At 36.8% G+C, this 17,334-nt stretch overlaps 1 protein-coding gene across 3 annotated transcripts; it reads left to right on the top strand.

Annotated features, from left to right (window-relative positions):
- The first annotated feature begins 6,611 nt into the window (after window positions 1–6,611).
- LOC109095146 (zinc finger protein Gfi-1-like) lies at window positions 6,612–13,730 on the top strand. 3 transcript variants are annotated; one of them, XM_042754929.1, is made up of 7 exons: window positions 6,612–6,863; window positions 8,604–8,767; window positions 8,858–9,043; window positions 9,952–10,334; window positions 10,738–10,875; window positions 10,966–11,131; window positions 11,296–13,730. In XM_042754929.1, the coding sequence occupies exons 2-7, from the start codon at window positions 8,662–8,664 to the stop codon at window positions 11,472–11,474; spliced, it is 1,158 nt and encodes a 385-aa protein (XP_042610863.1). In that variant the 5' UTR covers window positions 6,612–6,863; window positions 8,604–8,661; the 3' UTR covers window positions 11,475–13,730. The 3 variants fall into 3 exon arrangements, with proteins under 3 accessions (XP_042610863.1, XP_042610864.1, XP_042610865.1); XM_042754930.1 differs by having other exon boundaries at window positions 6,621–6,863; window positions 9,982–10,334; XM_042754931.1 differs by lacking the exon at window positions 6,612–6,863 and having other exon boundaries at window positions 8,646–8,780.
- The last annotated feature ends 3,604 nt before the right edge of the window (window positions 13,731–17,334 follow it).

A 17,334-nucleotide genomic window follows, 5' to 3' on the forward strand; every position in this document is an offset into this window, starting at 1 on the left:
CTCGGGCTTAAGCGCCGCACAGCGGGGAGATGGTGGGCTGGGCTCTGGGTCGGGAGTGGCACTGGTAATTAACTCCTGGGAACCAGCGGGGAATGGAGATCCATCTCTCGCCAGTGTCCACTCCACAAAAGGCGGTGAATTCCACTCGAGGGCCATCTTCGGACGACGGCGCTCTTCATGGGGTGTTGAGGCTGGCGTCATAGAATGCGCAGAGCGTGTTGTCCGGATAGTTGGTAAGATGGGCCACAGCCAGAAACATTCTGGTATGACCCTTGAGTGATTTTTCCCCGTGCTTTAGCAGGAGAAGGATCAATTCAGGGGGGAGGAGGGGGTCCATAGGGCACAACGGAAAGAAAAACACTGGGAGAAAAACGGAAACAAAATGGAGGGGAAACACACAATAAACTGTGTCGGTCAGTTCTTCTGTCATACTACACAAAGAGTCAAGGAAGCCAGGAACGAGGAGACGAGGAATTCATGAAACGAGAGTCTTTAATAATCCAAATGGGGAACACAGAGCACATGGAAGACGTTCAAGAACCGACAAACGTAAACTGAAAGGACTAGGGTTCATAAACACAGGATAATTGGGGAACCACAGGTGCATGGAATAACTAATTAACAGGGACACGGAACACATGTGTAGGGAAAACAGAACATAATGAATGGGGGCTCCATCATGAATTTTTGCCTAGTACCTCCAAATATCTAGAACCAACCCTGGTTATGGTTATTCTAATTCACAAATGTAAAGTAAAAATCTGTCTTTAAAAGGTGAAATCACCCCAAAATTAAAAGTTTTAAATAGTAACATTTTACAAGCAAAAAAAAAAAACCCATTATAGTTTTCGTTTACATAATATATGTGTGTGTATTGTGTATATTTATTATGTATATATAAATACACACGATTAATCACGATTAATTGTTTGACGGCACTAATATTTTAACATTCAGTTGTTTTACCCATACAAAAAGAGTTTGTTATGCTGCATGATATTACAAACTTATATTTATTATGATATAATTGTAATTTATCATCATAATCATAAACACATTGGTTTGTAATGCAAAGTTTTATACTTTATACTTTATTATTCTTTTAGTTATTTTCCTATAGCTCTTAATGAAGTGAAAGCCTCACACATTCACAGAAAATAGCTTACTTCCAGATTACATGCAGTTACAAAATAGACAGTGAATTTGAATTTCATGCTGTTTTTAAGCAAGGAAATTAAACTGCAAATTATTCTGAGATGTAAAGATTTTCTACAATTTGATTGTCACTTGCTAGCCATGTTTTACACATATTGTCAAGCTGAGGTGGTGCACCCAGACAAACAAATCTTCTAGTAAGACCGCAGATTACAATTAGACTCTGTGTCACTCTGTCAGAAGCTAGACAGTGACGCTAACACACATATGAGCATGCTAACGCTAAGTACTACAACACGACAAGACAAAGAGGAACCCAAACGAAACTTCTGACACAAAATGAAATTAGTCAAATACACGTGTCACAATAATAAGCCTTCCGAGACATGAACAGGCATGCATACTGTGTTGCCAAACTTTCCTTATTGAGAGAACATTTTCTCAAATAGCCACACAATGGCCAGGAAACTCTTAGCACCTCTCAACACGTCTGTATCCATGTGATTTGTAGCACCCCACTGTTCAGTAGATTTACAACCAGAAACCCCGGCTTGCAGGTTCACGATGAGCATAGCTGATTACAAAGATAACGGAAGACCTTCTCCAATTGTAACTGTGCTGCCTTGTTCAAATTGTCTTGCCACATAGCATTGCCAAAAAGGTGCTAGTGAGATAAACTGCTGTTCACATGTTACAACAAGAAGAGAATAAAGCGATGTTACAAGTAATCAGTCTGCAGCTAACATGGATGTATCATCAGTTTTGGTATTTTTAGTTTGTGATTTCACACATAGTAAAAAAATCCCTTTGTTAGTATTAATACGCAGATTTTTAACCCTTATTATAATGTTTAAAAAACTGCTGCCATTTTTTTTTCTTTTCCACATTCTTGGCTAGTTTTCATCCAGTTTTGACCCAGCAAAATCGAATACTTGAACTATTGTAAAACCAGTGAGACACGAAAAACATTTTTTATCAATATTTATGATAACCTTTATTTGAATATATTGTTTTTAAAATTTCAGTTAAATTTATAACAATATATAAAATGAAAAAAAAAAAAAACCCAAAAACAATTATGAAACATTTTTTCCCTAATAAAACAACATCAGTATTACTCTAGAATGTTTTCAAATAAAACATATACATTTTACTTGAATAAACTCCTTTTCAAATTTATACTACCTTACATTAAAACTTTTGCCCTACAACACTTTGGGCTGGATTTCATTTGATATATTTTATTTGCTATGTCACTTGCATTCATTGTCTGTTTATAGCATTTTCATGTTTTCAAACATATTTTATTTGGGTTTATCACTTTATCACTTTTGTTTGTTTGTTTGTTTAAAAAATTTCCTTTGGGTCAGAAATGACCGAAAGGCATTATTATCACGTCAAGTCTACTTTATTGTCAATTCTTCCATATGTACAGTACATACATACAGGGAATTGAAATTACGTTACTCTCAGGCACTTGGTGCATACAGACAACACTAACAGTAGAACATTAAATACAGATAAAATATAAAGTACAACTATACAAATAGGTCATGTAAAAAGAAAGATAAGTAAAGCAGGCACATGGCAGTTATATAAGTTAAGGTTCAGAGTTATTTCGTGATACAACACACATACACATTTTTGGACAACTTTTAAAACCAATAACTTATTTAATACCTAGATGGATAATTTTTTTCTCTAATAATATGAAGAAGTTTTATTTTACAGAGAGAAATTTTCCTGTAGTTTTGATTCTGATGTTTCCTACTCTTCCCTATCTGTAGCGAACAGAAACACTGCCAGTGGTTTGAGGTCTGCTGAGAAATGGCCATTATCAGATAACCTGTATGTGTGAGCGCCCCTAAACACCTCCTGCTTGCTGACTGATTTTCTGTGGTTTCGGTGACAAGACAAGCCAGTCTGATTAAATTAGATGGATACTTGTTTCTCATAATCTGGTTTGTTACTCATAGCATTGTGTTTAGCTTATAAATGTTGTAGTCAAAACTCTTTGGGACATTGTTTTAGAGTTCTGTGATAGCTAGAAGTTCTTGTATCAGTCTGTATTGATGTAGAAAAATAATGCTGTTGTTTTTTAAAACAGCAATAAGAACGTTAATTCCCACATGCGTGGTTTTAAATTAAGAGATGTGTGTGGCTATAATCAATGTCTCCTTTTTTAAAGAGCTGCTAAGCCATGCGCCATCTCTGATTGCTCTTTGGTTGAGCTGTAGCCTCAAATTTAGAAATAACATTGTGGTCGTGAAAGCTTGTATACGTCTCATTCTTTCTTCTCATAACTACCAGACAAAGCGAACGCTCTGAAACCTCAAACAATTATCACGGCTACTTTATGCAGCTATTTCAATCACGTACTCCCTAAAGAGATGCAGAAAGGCTCTGCCCTAGAAGAAAGCAGAGAAAGAAAAATAGACGTCAGTGTTTCAGAAGTATTGACCTATTGCTGCATTCATAGTGTCTGTTCAAGTCTGTCTTTGGTTTCCTGTTCTTGATGTGAGGAGGAGGTTTGTCACGTTTACACTCTGTGCTGCACTGTGAGAGATAGACTGTGTGTGTACTTTGAATTGCTTCACATTCACTCTTTATACTGCTATTAGCTTTAATCTAAAACGACTGAAGACAGGACAGATGAGTTGGACTTTCATCATACAATTCTTAGTAGACTGTGTGTTTAAATCTGTTTTAAAATAAATGTTTAAATAAATGTTAATACATAATTAATTTACATTTTAAAATATAATTTAAATAAATAAACAAATACATAAATAAAATGAAAATAAATACAGTTTAAAAAGGAAAATAAATCAATAATTTTAAAAACATTTGAATTAGAATGATTAGTCATCCCATTATTAATGTTATTCATTTAAAAAACACTTAATAAAACCAATCTCCAAGACAGTAAATACATATATCTGACTCTACAGGTCACTATGGTATCTGCAAAGACACACTAAATCTATTATTATGCCTACAACAGAATATTGAGAATTAATAGACTTATCAAAGGCACGATAACAGATAAAGAAACAAGAACAAGTAAAAAAATAATGCACTGAGGATTTTATTTATTTATTTATTTATTGCCTACTTTGAGACATCTTTTTCACTTTCTTTGGCAATTGTGGTTCTATGTGTGCCTTAAAGGGATTTTTCACAAAGAAAGGAAAGAAAAGAAAAGAAAAGAAAAGAAAAGAAAAGAAAAGAAAAGAGAAAATTCTGTCATCATTTAGTCTTCCTCATTTCATTCCAAATCTGTATGACTTTTTATTCTGTGCAACACAAAAGAAAATATTTTGTGTTCTGCAGAAGAAAGAAAGTCATACAGGTTTGAAACTATATGAGTTTATGTAAATGATGACAGCTATTTCAGTTTTGGGTGGACTATCATTTTAAAGCTTGCATATTAATATAATCAGCCCTTAATTGTTAGGTTCTGTTTAATATTTTTAAATAATATTATTATGCAGTCTTTGATTGATCTAATTCTTTACAGATTCAGAGCTTCTCCAAACATACTACGTCATTTTCTCAATCCGCACTAAAGCCTTCCACAATCCACCTCTCCGAAGTACAATGACACCTAAAAATGGACAGCTCCCCTAACGTCCTGTCATCCTGTCTCCAGAAGCATGCCATCCAGTGAGATACTGAAGATGCTCTATAAAGAGCACTACCCACAGCTGCAGTGTCTACTATGAGAGAGTCTTCACAGTCCCAGCTGTTAAACATGTTGCAACACATTAAGTGTCATGAGCAGAGACACACTGTGACAGTTTTGCCATTAACACTTGAAAGTGAGAGCAAGATTTCTCATTCTTACCAAAAAAAAAAAAGGATGTTAAATGTCTTAGATCTAACATTCAAGTAAACAACACACAGCACTTGTTAGTACTGTCACACTGTAAAAGAAGTTTTAGTCATGGTCAGTTATAAATATCTTATTACTGGATACCTCTACTGGAAATCCGACTGATTTTGAACAACAGTGATTTCAGCTAAATTAATCTGTACTTTAACCAGTGTCACTGGAGTTTAGAGCATTTCAGCCACCATGTTTTCTCTCTGCTGTTCAAATGTATTAAAATGTTCTAAACTTTATGTCAATGTCAGTAAATTAATTAATAGTAAACTACACATACATATAATGCACTATTATGGAAATATCAGTACATTTTTTAATAGTTTTCACACTGTGTACTATGGTCAATGTTGTAGTGATAACAGGTTTTATATACAGGTGCTGGTCATATAATTAGAATATCATCAAAAAGACGCTTCTGACACTGTCTGTTGTTCAAGAGTGGCTTGACACAAGGAATGCGACAGCTGAAACCCATGTCTTGCATACGTCTGTGTGTAGTGGTTCTTGAAGCATTGACTCCAGCTGCAGTCCACTCTTTGTAAATCTCCCCCACATTTTTTAATTGGGTTTTGTTTCACAATCCTCTCCAGGGTGCGGTTATCCCTACTGCTTGTACACTTTTTTCTACCACATCTTTTCCTTCCCTTCGCCTCTCTATTAATGTGCTTGGACACAGAGCTCTGTGAACAGCCAGCATCTTTTTCAATGACCTTTTGTGTCTTGCCCTCCTTGTGCAAGGTGTCAATGGTCGTCTTTTGGACAACTGTCAAGTCAGCAGTCTTCCCCATGATTGTGTAGCTTACAGAACTAGACTGAGAGACCATTTAAAGGCCTTTGCAGGTGTTTTGGGTTAATTAGCTAATTAGAGTGTGGTACCAGGTGTCTTTAATATTGAACCTTTTCACAATATTCTAATTTTCTGAGACACCGAATTTGGGATTTTCCTTAGTTGTCAGTTATAATCATCAAAATTAAAAGAAAGAAACATTTGAAATATATCATCCTGTGTGTAATGAATGAATATAATATACAAGTTTCACTTTTTGAATGGAATTAGTGAAATAAATCAACTTTTTGATGATATTCTAATTATATGACCAGCACCTGTATATGTATATGTGTATGTATATATATATATATATATATATATATATATATATATATGTGTGTGTGTGTGTGTGTGTGTGTGTGTGTGTGTGTGTACTCTTATATACTCTAAGAAGTAATAATAAAAGATTATTCCATAATTGTAATCTGGATTTTTTAAAATATTTTCTTTATATCTATATATCCATCTTTATGTCTCATAAATGTCTTTATGTCCCATTTTATTTTTTAATTCTAAACTAAAAACACGTTAATCGTAAAAGAGGTTTATTCAAGCCATTGTATGAATGGGTTGCATTTTAATATATTTATGAAAATTCAATAACACCCAGCGTTGGCTGAATGTTATTCCTGGAAGAATAATAGCAGAAAAACACACTAAAAACAAAATCGTCCCACATAGACAAGCCAAAAATCCTAATGTGATTTAGATTACAATGGGCGTCTACAGTAATCAGACTACAACATAACATGCAGTTCATAAAACAATCATTTATGTTCTCTTTCAACTGGCATTCAGATGCATGGGGTTATGTCGCTGCAGGCACTTACAAAAATTGGGTGAAATGTTTGTGAGACACGATCAAACACGGTCGCGTTCAGGAAGTTAAAATGTGTATTTAAGGCGCGTGTTTGCGCGGCTGTAGCTTGACACGGAGGCAGGTCGCGCGCAGCAGTCGTTGTAGCGGAGCACAACAGCGCAGCGCAACAGGTGAGTCCCGTCCTGACTCGGGTCAATCTGTTTAGACCGACAGTGTGCAGTAGATTTTAATCTTGATTGAATCCCTTATTTCTCTTGCCTCGATTCTAATTGCATTTTTATTCGAATAGAAGTCAGGTCTCATAACTTAAAAAAAATATATATATTCGCTTTGGATAGAGTTTAAGTTATCTTGACGCATTGACCGAGGTACGTTTGAAGAAATCTTATTTCATGCACATACCTTGTAATTGTAACTTTATGGAGAAACGTTAAGAGATACCATAGACTACTAGTAGATACTGTGTGAGCACAGCCGGTGCGCCAAAGTTTTTCCCATTCATAATTTGATGTCTAGAACCTTAGTTCAGCATTATTGAAGCTGTCACGCCAGTTTATACAACTTCTGCGTTGGTCTATCAATGCTGTTCAATTTTTGATTCAGCTGCAGACAGAATATTAAGTTGCCTAATGCATGAGTTTTCAAACTGGGGTTCAGGGACCCTAGTGGGACCGCAAGTGGGTGCTAGGGGATCTGGGGGAAAATGTCAGATTGAAAGAAAAAGTATAAAATAAAATGGTAAAGGTAACATTTTATTAAAATTTAACAATATAATGATTTCATTCTGCTTTCTAACGACTAATCTGAAATAGTGAGATGAATCACTAGCCTATTTGATTCTATTGATAGGCTTAGTTTTAACCATAAGGAATAAAAAGCATACATAGCCTACTTTTGTGAAGCATACACTTGTTATTTATAATATTTTCTTTTCTTTTTACGTAATTATTTATAATAATTAGTAATAGTTTCTTCCATTTTCATGTTCATACGTTAAAGATTAGTTGGTATGTTCTGCATTATTCTTATTCTTGTCGTCGCTGTCTCCTTTATCTTGCTCACTGCTTTCAAGGTAAAACTACTTTGGAGCAATATTTTTTTTTTATAAAAAAAAGTGATGCTATAGCCTAAAAATACTTAAATAATTAAAAATGTTTCTTCTTAGGTTTATACAGAAAGTCAACAGAAAAAGTTTATGAACTAGCCTACAACGTAAATATTTTTCAGATAATATTATAATAATTCATTTTGGCTTTAGTAGCTACAATTACAATACAAAAGCCAATCATTTAATTTTGAATGTAACATGTATAATATGTCTGTATGCATGAAAATATGGGTGATGAATAATTATCATTTTTCAATTATCAATGTCATTTTATATAAATATTCGTCATTTTCCAACAGAATTGTATAGGTATGTCGTAACACATATAAATGTATAGAGAAAAAAACTATTAAACATTCTGTTTACTAGTTAAGTTTTCCATTTACTATGATGTTAGCCCATAAACTGAATAAGCATGCCATTGTGCATGAGACAGAAATGGAGATGCTATTCATAATTCTAACCTGTTCAAAAGGCTATATAATAACATTGTCTTATTTAATAACATAACATTATTAGGGAAATAAATATAGAGTGTAAAATGCTTTTTGAAACTGTTTATGCCCTACTGGAATTTGATGTTCATTAGGTCTCGATATCAGGTTATTAAGGACTAAAACAAAACCAGTTAGTTATTTGCAATAATAGCCTGGGCTCATTTGCAGGCTGTTACTTGGAAGTGACATGCAGGCTCATGCATGGTAGAGATTTGACAGACTGGCCTTATTCAGTTCTGGAAATATCAGGTGCATTTTTTTCACACCAGTGCTCTCTATCTAAATCCATTTTGCGCCATTTTTAGGCAGGATTGGAGAGCCGTGAGTAATTTGTGACCCTGAACCTGATAACGGAGAGTAAACATGCCGAGGTCATTTTTGGTGAAGAGCAAACGGGCCCACAGTTATCACCAACCCCGTTACCTGGATGACAACTGCATCCCAATTGAGAAACTTCTTACATGCCAAGGTATGAACTATAGGTCAGTATTGATCAGTCAATGAAAAGTGGTAATTAAAATAGCAATGGATAATGCATTGTGAATTATATTGGGTTTAGAAAGTCAAATGGGGCAGATCCCCGAGAGCCCGGTGGAGGTGGGCAATCATTCCCCTAAGGCCAGCTTGGTGTGCACAGTGGACCATTCCTCTCAACAGTCCCCGCTGAGCTGCGAGGGCAGTGTGTGTGACCGATCATCTGACTATGAGGACTTCTGGAGACCCCTGTCATCGGGAACCTCTCCAGGTTGGCATGCTCACACACACACACACACACACACACACAAACACAAAATAAAAACTTACAAAACTTTCACTATGGCGGTACCCTTTCAAAACAAATATGTACACTTTAGATACTATGCACTTTAAAAATAGCCTACTAATGTGTAGGTTACCTTTAAGTTAGGTCTGCAATATTAATACAATTTTTAATCTGGATTACAATTAGGCTACGGATACCACAATTATATAATCGTTCAAAGCGGCAATTAATCTTTTAAAGTCCACTTATGTTATTCTGCATGCTTAAGATGTGTTTTTTTTTTTTTTTTTTAATTTTTTTTTTTTTTTTAACAGGTTATCTTTAATTTTAGTTTTAGTATAAAATTATAATACCATTCATATTTTAACTTTTCTTTTATTTATTTATTTAAAGTAGAGGTTTAGAGTGTTTTCAGCTTGTTTAATTTCATATAAAAATATGGCATGCAGTTATTGTTCAATGTAAATTGTGATAATCGTAATTACAGTTTTAAGGGAATAATCAACAATTATGTATTATATTTTTGTCATAATCGGGCAGCCCTACTTTAAATTACTAATAACATACATACCTTTTGGGTACTAAAATGTAGGCTACCATTTAGGGGTAAATAAGGCGTACCCTACCTTTTACATTAGGGTGCTGACACAGTGACAGCTTTGTAACTTTTTTTTTTGGGGGGGGGGGGGGGGGGGGGGGGGGGGGGGGGGGGGGGGGGGGGGGGGGGGGGGGGGGGGGGGGGGGGGGGGGGGGGGGGGGGGGGGGGGGGGGGGGGGGGGGGGGGGGGGGGGGGGGGGGGGGGGTTTGTGTGTGTACCAATTTTACAGTTATGAAAACATATGTGTACAATACCCATTATTATGGTTTCCTTTTAAAACATTTCACTCTAGATCTGGATAAATACCCTGTGTCTTCTCCAGATGACTCTCAGCCCTTCAACGTGACTTTCCGTCCGTATGTTTGGGCCCATTCAACATCTGACCTCAGGCACCTCATTCAATCTTGCAACCGTGTTTCTGTGGATTCAGAGGCATCAGTGGGGGTGTATGATGCCATGGACAGAAGGCCGGGTGCCCATCTACTCATTGAACCAACACAATCTGGGCGATTTTACCAGGACTATGGCTCTCTGACCTCTAATTTGTTGGATACTAGAGCCTTTTATGCCGACATCAAGATGTCAACTAAAGTAGCAGAAATTGACTCAGAGTCTGATATTATGTGCACACAACTTCAGTTAAGGGGGTCGTACAAATGCATAAAATGCACTAAGGTATTAACATTTCTATTATTTAGCTACTTCTAAAAATATATTTCTATATTTCTATCAGCTGCTTGTACTTAACTATCCACTCCAAATAATCTATTAAAATTAAAAGAATTAAAAGTAATAGTTCAAATAAATAAAACGTTAGTTTTAAGAAATTCATAAAGGCATAATTTCTATTTATCTAGAAAATGAATTCCCAGTATTTAAGCATATAGGCCCATTCACACCAAGAATAATAACTATATCGTCCACAACAAGGCACCATAACGTTCTGTTAATTATAATTACACGCTGCAGTTATGCCATATCTGCCGCTATCAGATGACTGTTTAAAATCAGAGATTTATTTTTCTTCTTCTTAACACTTCCACTAAACACTTCTAAATGTTCTTTTGTTTTTAAACAGGTGTTTTCGACCCCTCACGGGCTAGAAGTTCATGTGCGCCGGTCACACAGTGGCACAAGGCCCTTTGCATGCGAAATCTGTGGAAAAACATTCGGCCACGCCGTCAGCCTGGAGCAACATAAAGCTGTCCATTCACAAGTAGGGCCTATGCTTGCATTATCACAATATTGAATAATTCAGCCAGAATTATAAGAACAGACAAGCTTACTAATTACATTTTTCCAACAGGAAAGGGTCTTCAGCTGCAAAATCTGCGACAAAAGCTTCAAGAGGTCGTCCACTTTGTCCACACACCTCCTCATCCACTCTGACACCAGACCGTATCCCTGTCAGTACTGCGGCAAACGATTCCACCAAAAATCGGATATGAAAAAACACACGTTCATTCATACAGGTGATTCATAAGAAAATAATGAGAATACATTTTTCTGCAAAGTATTGTTTGTGGAGTTAAGTAACTAGACTAATAAAGAATTTGTCCATGTCAAAGTTTTGCTGAGAAAAAAAAAAAAAAAAAAAAAAAACACACAAAAAAAAAACACTTTATATATTTTACAGGTGAAAAGCCCCACAAGTGTCAAGTGTGTGGCAAAGCCTTCAGTCAGAGTTCAAACCTCATCACGCACAGCAGAAAACACACAGGATTCAAGCCTTTCAGATGCGAACTTTGTGGCAAAGGCTTTCAGCGCAAAGTAGATCTGAGGAGACACAAAGAAACACAACATAGACTAAAATAATAAGACAGTATAAAACGGTATTTTGTAAAAAGCTGTGATATTTTATCCCTGCAAAGTATTAATAAACAAACAAAAGATCAGTTCTTATATTTTTTCTTCAAAATATGTATTAACCATTTAAATGGATTAAAATTAAATGCTAAATAATAAGATCAAAAGTACGCCAAAACAAATTTCATCAAGTATATGTAAACTCATATTCTTGTGATAGTCAAAGTAGCGGCTTGAAAATTATCATTTGAGGTAATTTATGTTGTTGAAGAAAAGATGAAAGTACAAATCAACCACTACATCACTTTAACCACATATTTTTAATAATAAAAATATATTCTGCAATGTGTATTGTACTGCATCTTAAAGTTAAATAAATTTTGTTTAGGAAAACAAAAATTCTGAAGTCATCAAGAGCATTACTTTGCATTTAACATTCCAGAGTGAAGAATCCTTCAGACATTCTGTGAGACATTAACAGCACCATTTTAATTTGATTTCTTTATGATTCTTTCAGTTTTAAAGCAAATAAAAAATGGATAGTTGCAAACTACCAAATATCATTAATTACTTAATAATAATATTGAGTATTGAAAATGAAATGATGCACAGAATCATTGCTTTAGGTAAAGGCTTTTATTATAAACTCTAAAAATGTATGTGTGGTACATGTGGAGTAACACAGGGTTTGAAGAGCAGCACAAGATTATGTAGATCTTTGTCCTCCAGTTTCAGCTCGCTCATAAGAGAGGAGATGTACTCCAATGAAGACGGACTTGCCAAATACTCTCTCTGCAATGGTGACACCAGTTAATCTGAACAAACAAACAGCTTTTAGCACCATAGGCATGTAAACAGAAATGAATCAAAATAAAGGTTAAGAGAACAGCAAATTAACTGTCCAGAGCAATCTGAAATTGTCACCAACCACAATAAACTTCTACTCCTTTGCGATTTAATAAAACAAATCAATATTTAACTTCAGTAGTATTAAGTACACTACCTGTTAATTAAATGATCTGTTTTGAAGGTATTGAAATGAACGATTCACCATTAAGTTAAACACACATAAACTCCTGAATTTATGCCACTTTAAAAAGTCATTCATCCATAGTTCCCTTTTAGTCGGTCACTCTCGACATCACATCAGATGACCGCCAAATTTGGATCTTGCTTAGAGAGACCAGTCCACTTAGAGTGTAAACTTAATGAGCCAATGCACATTGGCATGTGATTATTACATCCAGCTGTTGCTTATTACAGCGTGAGTACAAGTACGCAGCTGGTGCAGCACATATTCAGCTTTTCGCTTCGGAGCCAAGTGTTCTGCTCCTGATGTTCTGCTTCAGTGAAACTATGAGTTTGAGTACAAGCACGCTCTAAGGAAGCTCTCATGGTGGTGGTACAATGTTTCAGCGGTGGTGGTTCTTCCCATGTCGAGTGGGATCCACACACCAGGCTGCACTACCCACTGTTTGTGTTGCAGGCGGCCATCTCCCCTGTGCGCTTCAGCATACTAAAAGAGCAGTTCTAAAAGAGCATTCACGGGTGGAACGTCTTTTTAAAAAAATGTCTTTTCAAAGATGCCCTTCCATCCGTGCGTTTCTGGATGCGGTCGTTACCTGGCATTAAGCACACTGAGGTGGCTTTCATGGACGAGTCATGCTCCCATTAAGGGAAATCAGAGACCCGCAAGTTGCGGAGATGGCCCTTGTTCCCCTGCACCTCAGCCAGTTGGGCCTTCAGGTCAACTGGGAAAAGAGCAAACTCTGCCTGACGCAGAGGATCTCTTTTATCGGTATGGAGTTGGACTCAGTTGAACAGACAGCGCGCCTCATGCAGGAACGTGCCCAGTCGGTGTTGAACTGCTTGAATACATTCAAGAGCAGGAACACTGAAACACTGAAACAGTTTCAGAGGTTCCTGGGGCATATGGCAGCAGCAGCGGCAGTCACGCAGCTGGGGCTGCTCCATATGAGACAGTGTTAATTTCGTTAATGAAGACGATGACGAAAAATATTCATTAACGAACATTTTTGCTAGGACTAAGATGAGACGTTGACAAGCTAAAAATAATATCTGATGATGAAATTATGACGAAATTTATGATGTGTCTTCGTTAACTAGACGAGACTGGACTATAATGTTATTTGAGGACTACTGGACATTCAAAATGCTTCCTATAGACTATTGTCCATTAAAATGTGCGTCCCTGTTATTGGATTGCGATTGGATAAGGGGCGTTTGCATATCTAGTCAGTATAGCAGCCGCAGTGGATGGATAGGCTAATAAAATGCGAACTAGCGATCTGAAACCATTCAATTCAATTCAAGTTTATTTGTATAGCGCTTTTTATGATACAAATCATTGCAAAGCAACTTTACAGAAAATTAAGTTTCTACAATATTCAGTAGTAGCTTATCAGTGGTGACTGTCAGTTTATGTGTATACGGCAGAAATGTTCAGAAAAATCAATAAAAGACGTAAACAAACAGACGATTAACACTATTAACAGCAATTATGCAATCAAACTTATAGCAAAATGTGGTAGTTCTGTATGTTGTCTCTGGGTTAGCATCATCTGAGGTCCTCTGAGGGGTTGGCTTCATCTCTTCTCAGGTGTTCTGGATCCAGACTGGAGCTTGTGTAAATCCTAGTTACCACGGGATCTAAATCTAGATCTAAATCCCGTGGCAAAACAGAGAAACAAATAGAGACATAATTAGCATAGCTGCTGTTCCAGCCAAGTAAAATTAATTAGTTTAACCCAAGCTAAAGAATAATAATGTGCATTTGATCAGATATAACTGCAGTCCAAAATTATGAGATGCATTATTTGAATGCTTGGCCAAAGAGGTGTGTTTTTAATCTAGATTTAAACAGAGAAAGTGTGTCTGAACCCTGAAGATTATCAGGGAGGCTATTCCAGAGTTTGGGAGCCAAATGCGAAAAAGCTCTACCTCCTTTAGTGGACTTTGCTATCCTAGGTACTATCAAAAGTCCAGCATTTTGTGACCTTAGGGAGCATGATGGATTGTAGCGTGGTAGAAGACTAGCTAGTTATGCAGGAGCTAAACCATTAAGGGCCTTATATGTAAGTAATAATATTTTGTAACTGATAAAGAACTTAATAGGTAGCCAGTGCCAATTTTACATAGACTGTAAAATTGGGGTAATATGATCATATTTTCTTGACCTGGTGAGGACTCTAGCCACTGCATTTTGGACTACCTGTAGCTTGTTTAATGAGGATGCAGGACAACCACCTAGCAGTGCATTACAATAGTCCAGTCTAGAGGTCATGAACGCATGAACTAGCTTTTCTGCATCAGAAACAGGTAAAATGTGTAGCGTATGAGGCCTGAACCAGACAAATTAAAGATTCGATCGTGAGCATGGTTGAAACAAGAGAAGCCAAATTCCTCGGAAAGGCAACAGGATGCTGTAAATCAACTCCTAGCACCACAGTCTGATAACCAACCAACTCTATCAGAGAACAGCTTTCAACATTAACGCCATTAGAACAATTATTGACAATTTCAATTCGAAGAAGAGATTGTTTAATTTGGGGCAAGTAATCGAAGAGATGGACAGTCTGACCCTCACATGTAAGCCCGTGAGAGTAAACAAGATCTTTGGATTGACTTCCCCCCACCTAGCAGAACCAGACTGAAATTCCTAAGGAGACATGTTAACCCCTCTGGTCTTCACAGGACATATCCTTACTCCCCAGAATGGCACAGAAAATGCCTTCCAATGCATATATGCACCAAAATGAACTCAAAAAAGACTTCTAAATGGATATCAGTCCATTGCTTAACTCCATATCATTTATGTAACCCACACATTTGACTTTAATGTTTTTAATCACTTATTGTGTATGTCTTTTTAAATAACTCTTGAATAGCTTAAGGGATCATATTCATGTTTAGTATGTGTGTGTTCGAATCTTCTTGCTTGAAACGTTTCTGACCATCAGTTATTTGTCAAATGTATCATATTCTTGTTATAGGAATCATGTCCAAATTATACCCTGCAAGAGCGGGAAAATTCGGACCACGTGCTTGATAAGATAACATATGATTTATGAATGGGTGGGACAAACAATGCAACACCCCGAGAAAAGACAATATCTAATTGGTCAAGACAACATTTGAGGTGTGGCCAAAATGGCAGTTTAAATATTCAGGACAGCATCAAATTTTGCTTTTAGCCTTTGCTTTTTAGCTGCTGCTTTTAGTCATGCTTTGTCATCACTTTTAGCGTTCTTTGAGCGCCGTTCCAGCGTGCTTCGGCCTGCATGCCTGCTGCTGCTTAGCCACGATGAGAAGAAACACCACCTAGTCTCGTCAAACTTTACTTCTATTCTTTTACTTTAGTTTCTTTTCCGTTGAGAGTTTCGTGTTCTGAGTTAAGTTTTGTAACGCCGTGTCTCCGAGTCTGACCTCGCGTGCCCGTCTGAAACTTCAACCAGCCCACAACTCTGCATCTTCAGCCTACGCCCAACCAGGGGCTTCCCAAGATGTCACTTCAACGACTACTGAACTTCCAGCCAATCAGCAACTTCGGGAAACTTCCTTTTCAGCGACAACAAAGGGAACCCCGTTACACAGGCAACGCAAGTAACCTCCAGACTCACATCTGTACTGGTGTTATCTAATATAATTTTAACCTCATTGATGAACTCAATGCAAGGGTTAATTAAGTGATTAATGGTTGTTCATGTCTATGCAATTTCACGTATTGCTGTAAACTTGGGATTTCACATTTTCATTCTCTTAAACTCATCCTTTCCTAACTCTCTATCCTCCTGCAACTTGTGTGAATGTGTGAGTGCGTGTGCTTAAGTGTTAGATTAGTTTATATGTCTTAGATTTATCTAATAAAGCCTTATTTATATTGAAAAGAGAAGTATCTTGTGTTTTGTGCTTACAAGTTAATGTCTTAAACTGCCGATCTTGTTACTGTGCTAATTAATAGTGTTTTCACTATACTTTGGATATTAATATCCAGCGCAGATTTTATGTTATACGGCTCGTTCAGTGAATCGCTGGCCGTTTCAGTGATCAGCCGTGAAACAGTGATTCTGTTCAAATTCCCTTTAAAATTTTAAATGATTCCCTTTGAGCTAAATTGACCTGTTTCCCTTACAGTATTATTGGTGGAGCAAATGCGGGCAGTTTAATCTAAATTGTGAGCATAAACCAAGTTATTTAATCTTTTCTTTTGCTGCGGATGAAAGATGAGAAGCTGAGTCGAGACGTGTGTGTGTGAGACCCATGACATAAGCTGCACGCGACCGCTTGAATAGAATGAACGCAGAGGAGGCTGTAACTCAAGTCCGCCTCTCCATTGTTAAACGACAGTAAGTGAACTTAAAGTTAACATCTGAGATCGTACAATAAGGTAGAAATTGAGCGTGTTCCTCATTTTTGTAATGCCTTGTTTATAGCTAAATTGATTTCACTGCGTGTTCCAGTGCCTCTCAAAATCTATACTCCCGGCAGGGCATCTCAGTCACCATTCGCTGAATGGAGCTAAACTGTAGTAATTCAAAGGGAAATAAATCGGTGAATAAAGAATAGTGTTGAGCGTGTTCCTCAATCTATTTATCAAAGCCTCGTTATTCATAGTTTGATTGCCAGTGCGTGTTCCACTGCCGAATCAGATGTTATTCGACTCGCTGGGTTAAACATCAGAGAATAATGTTTCCCTGTTCACAAAGTGAATGCAATCTCGCTTAACACTGTGTGTGTCCGAGAGTAATTTGAATGGGAGTGTTTTAAAAGCTTGATCAAGGAAATTTTAAGTTTGTACCAACAGCGAAGAAAACCTGTTGTGTTTGTGTGTCCAGAGAAACTGGCACGA

This window comes from Cyprinus carpio, unplaced genomic scaffold, assembly GCF_018340385.1.
Source record: "Cyprinus carpio isolate SPL01 unplaced genomic scaffold, ASM1834038v1 S000006615, whole genome shotgun sequence".
Taxonomy (NCBI): domain Eukaryota; kingdom Metazoa; phylum Chordata; class Actinopteri; order Cypriniformes; family Cyprinidae; genus Cyprinus; species Cyprinus carpio.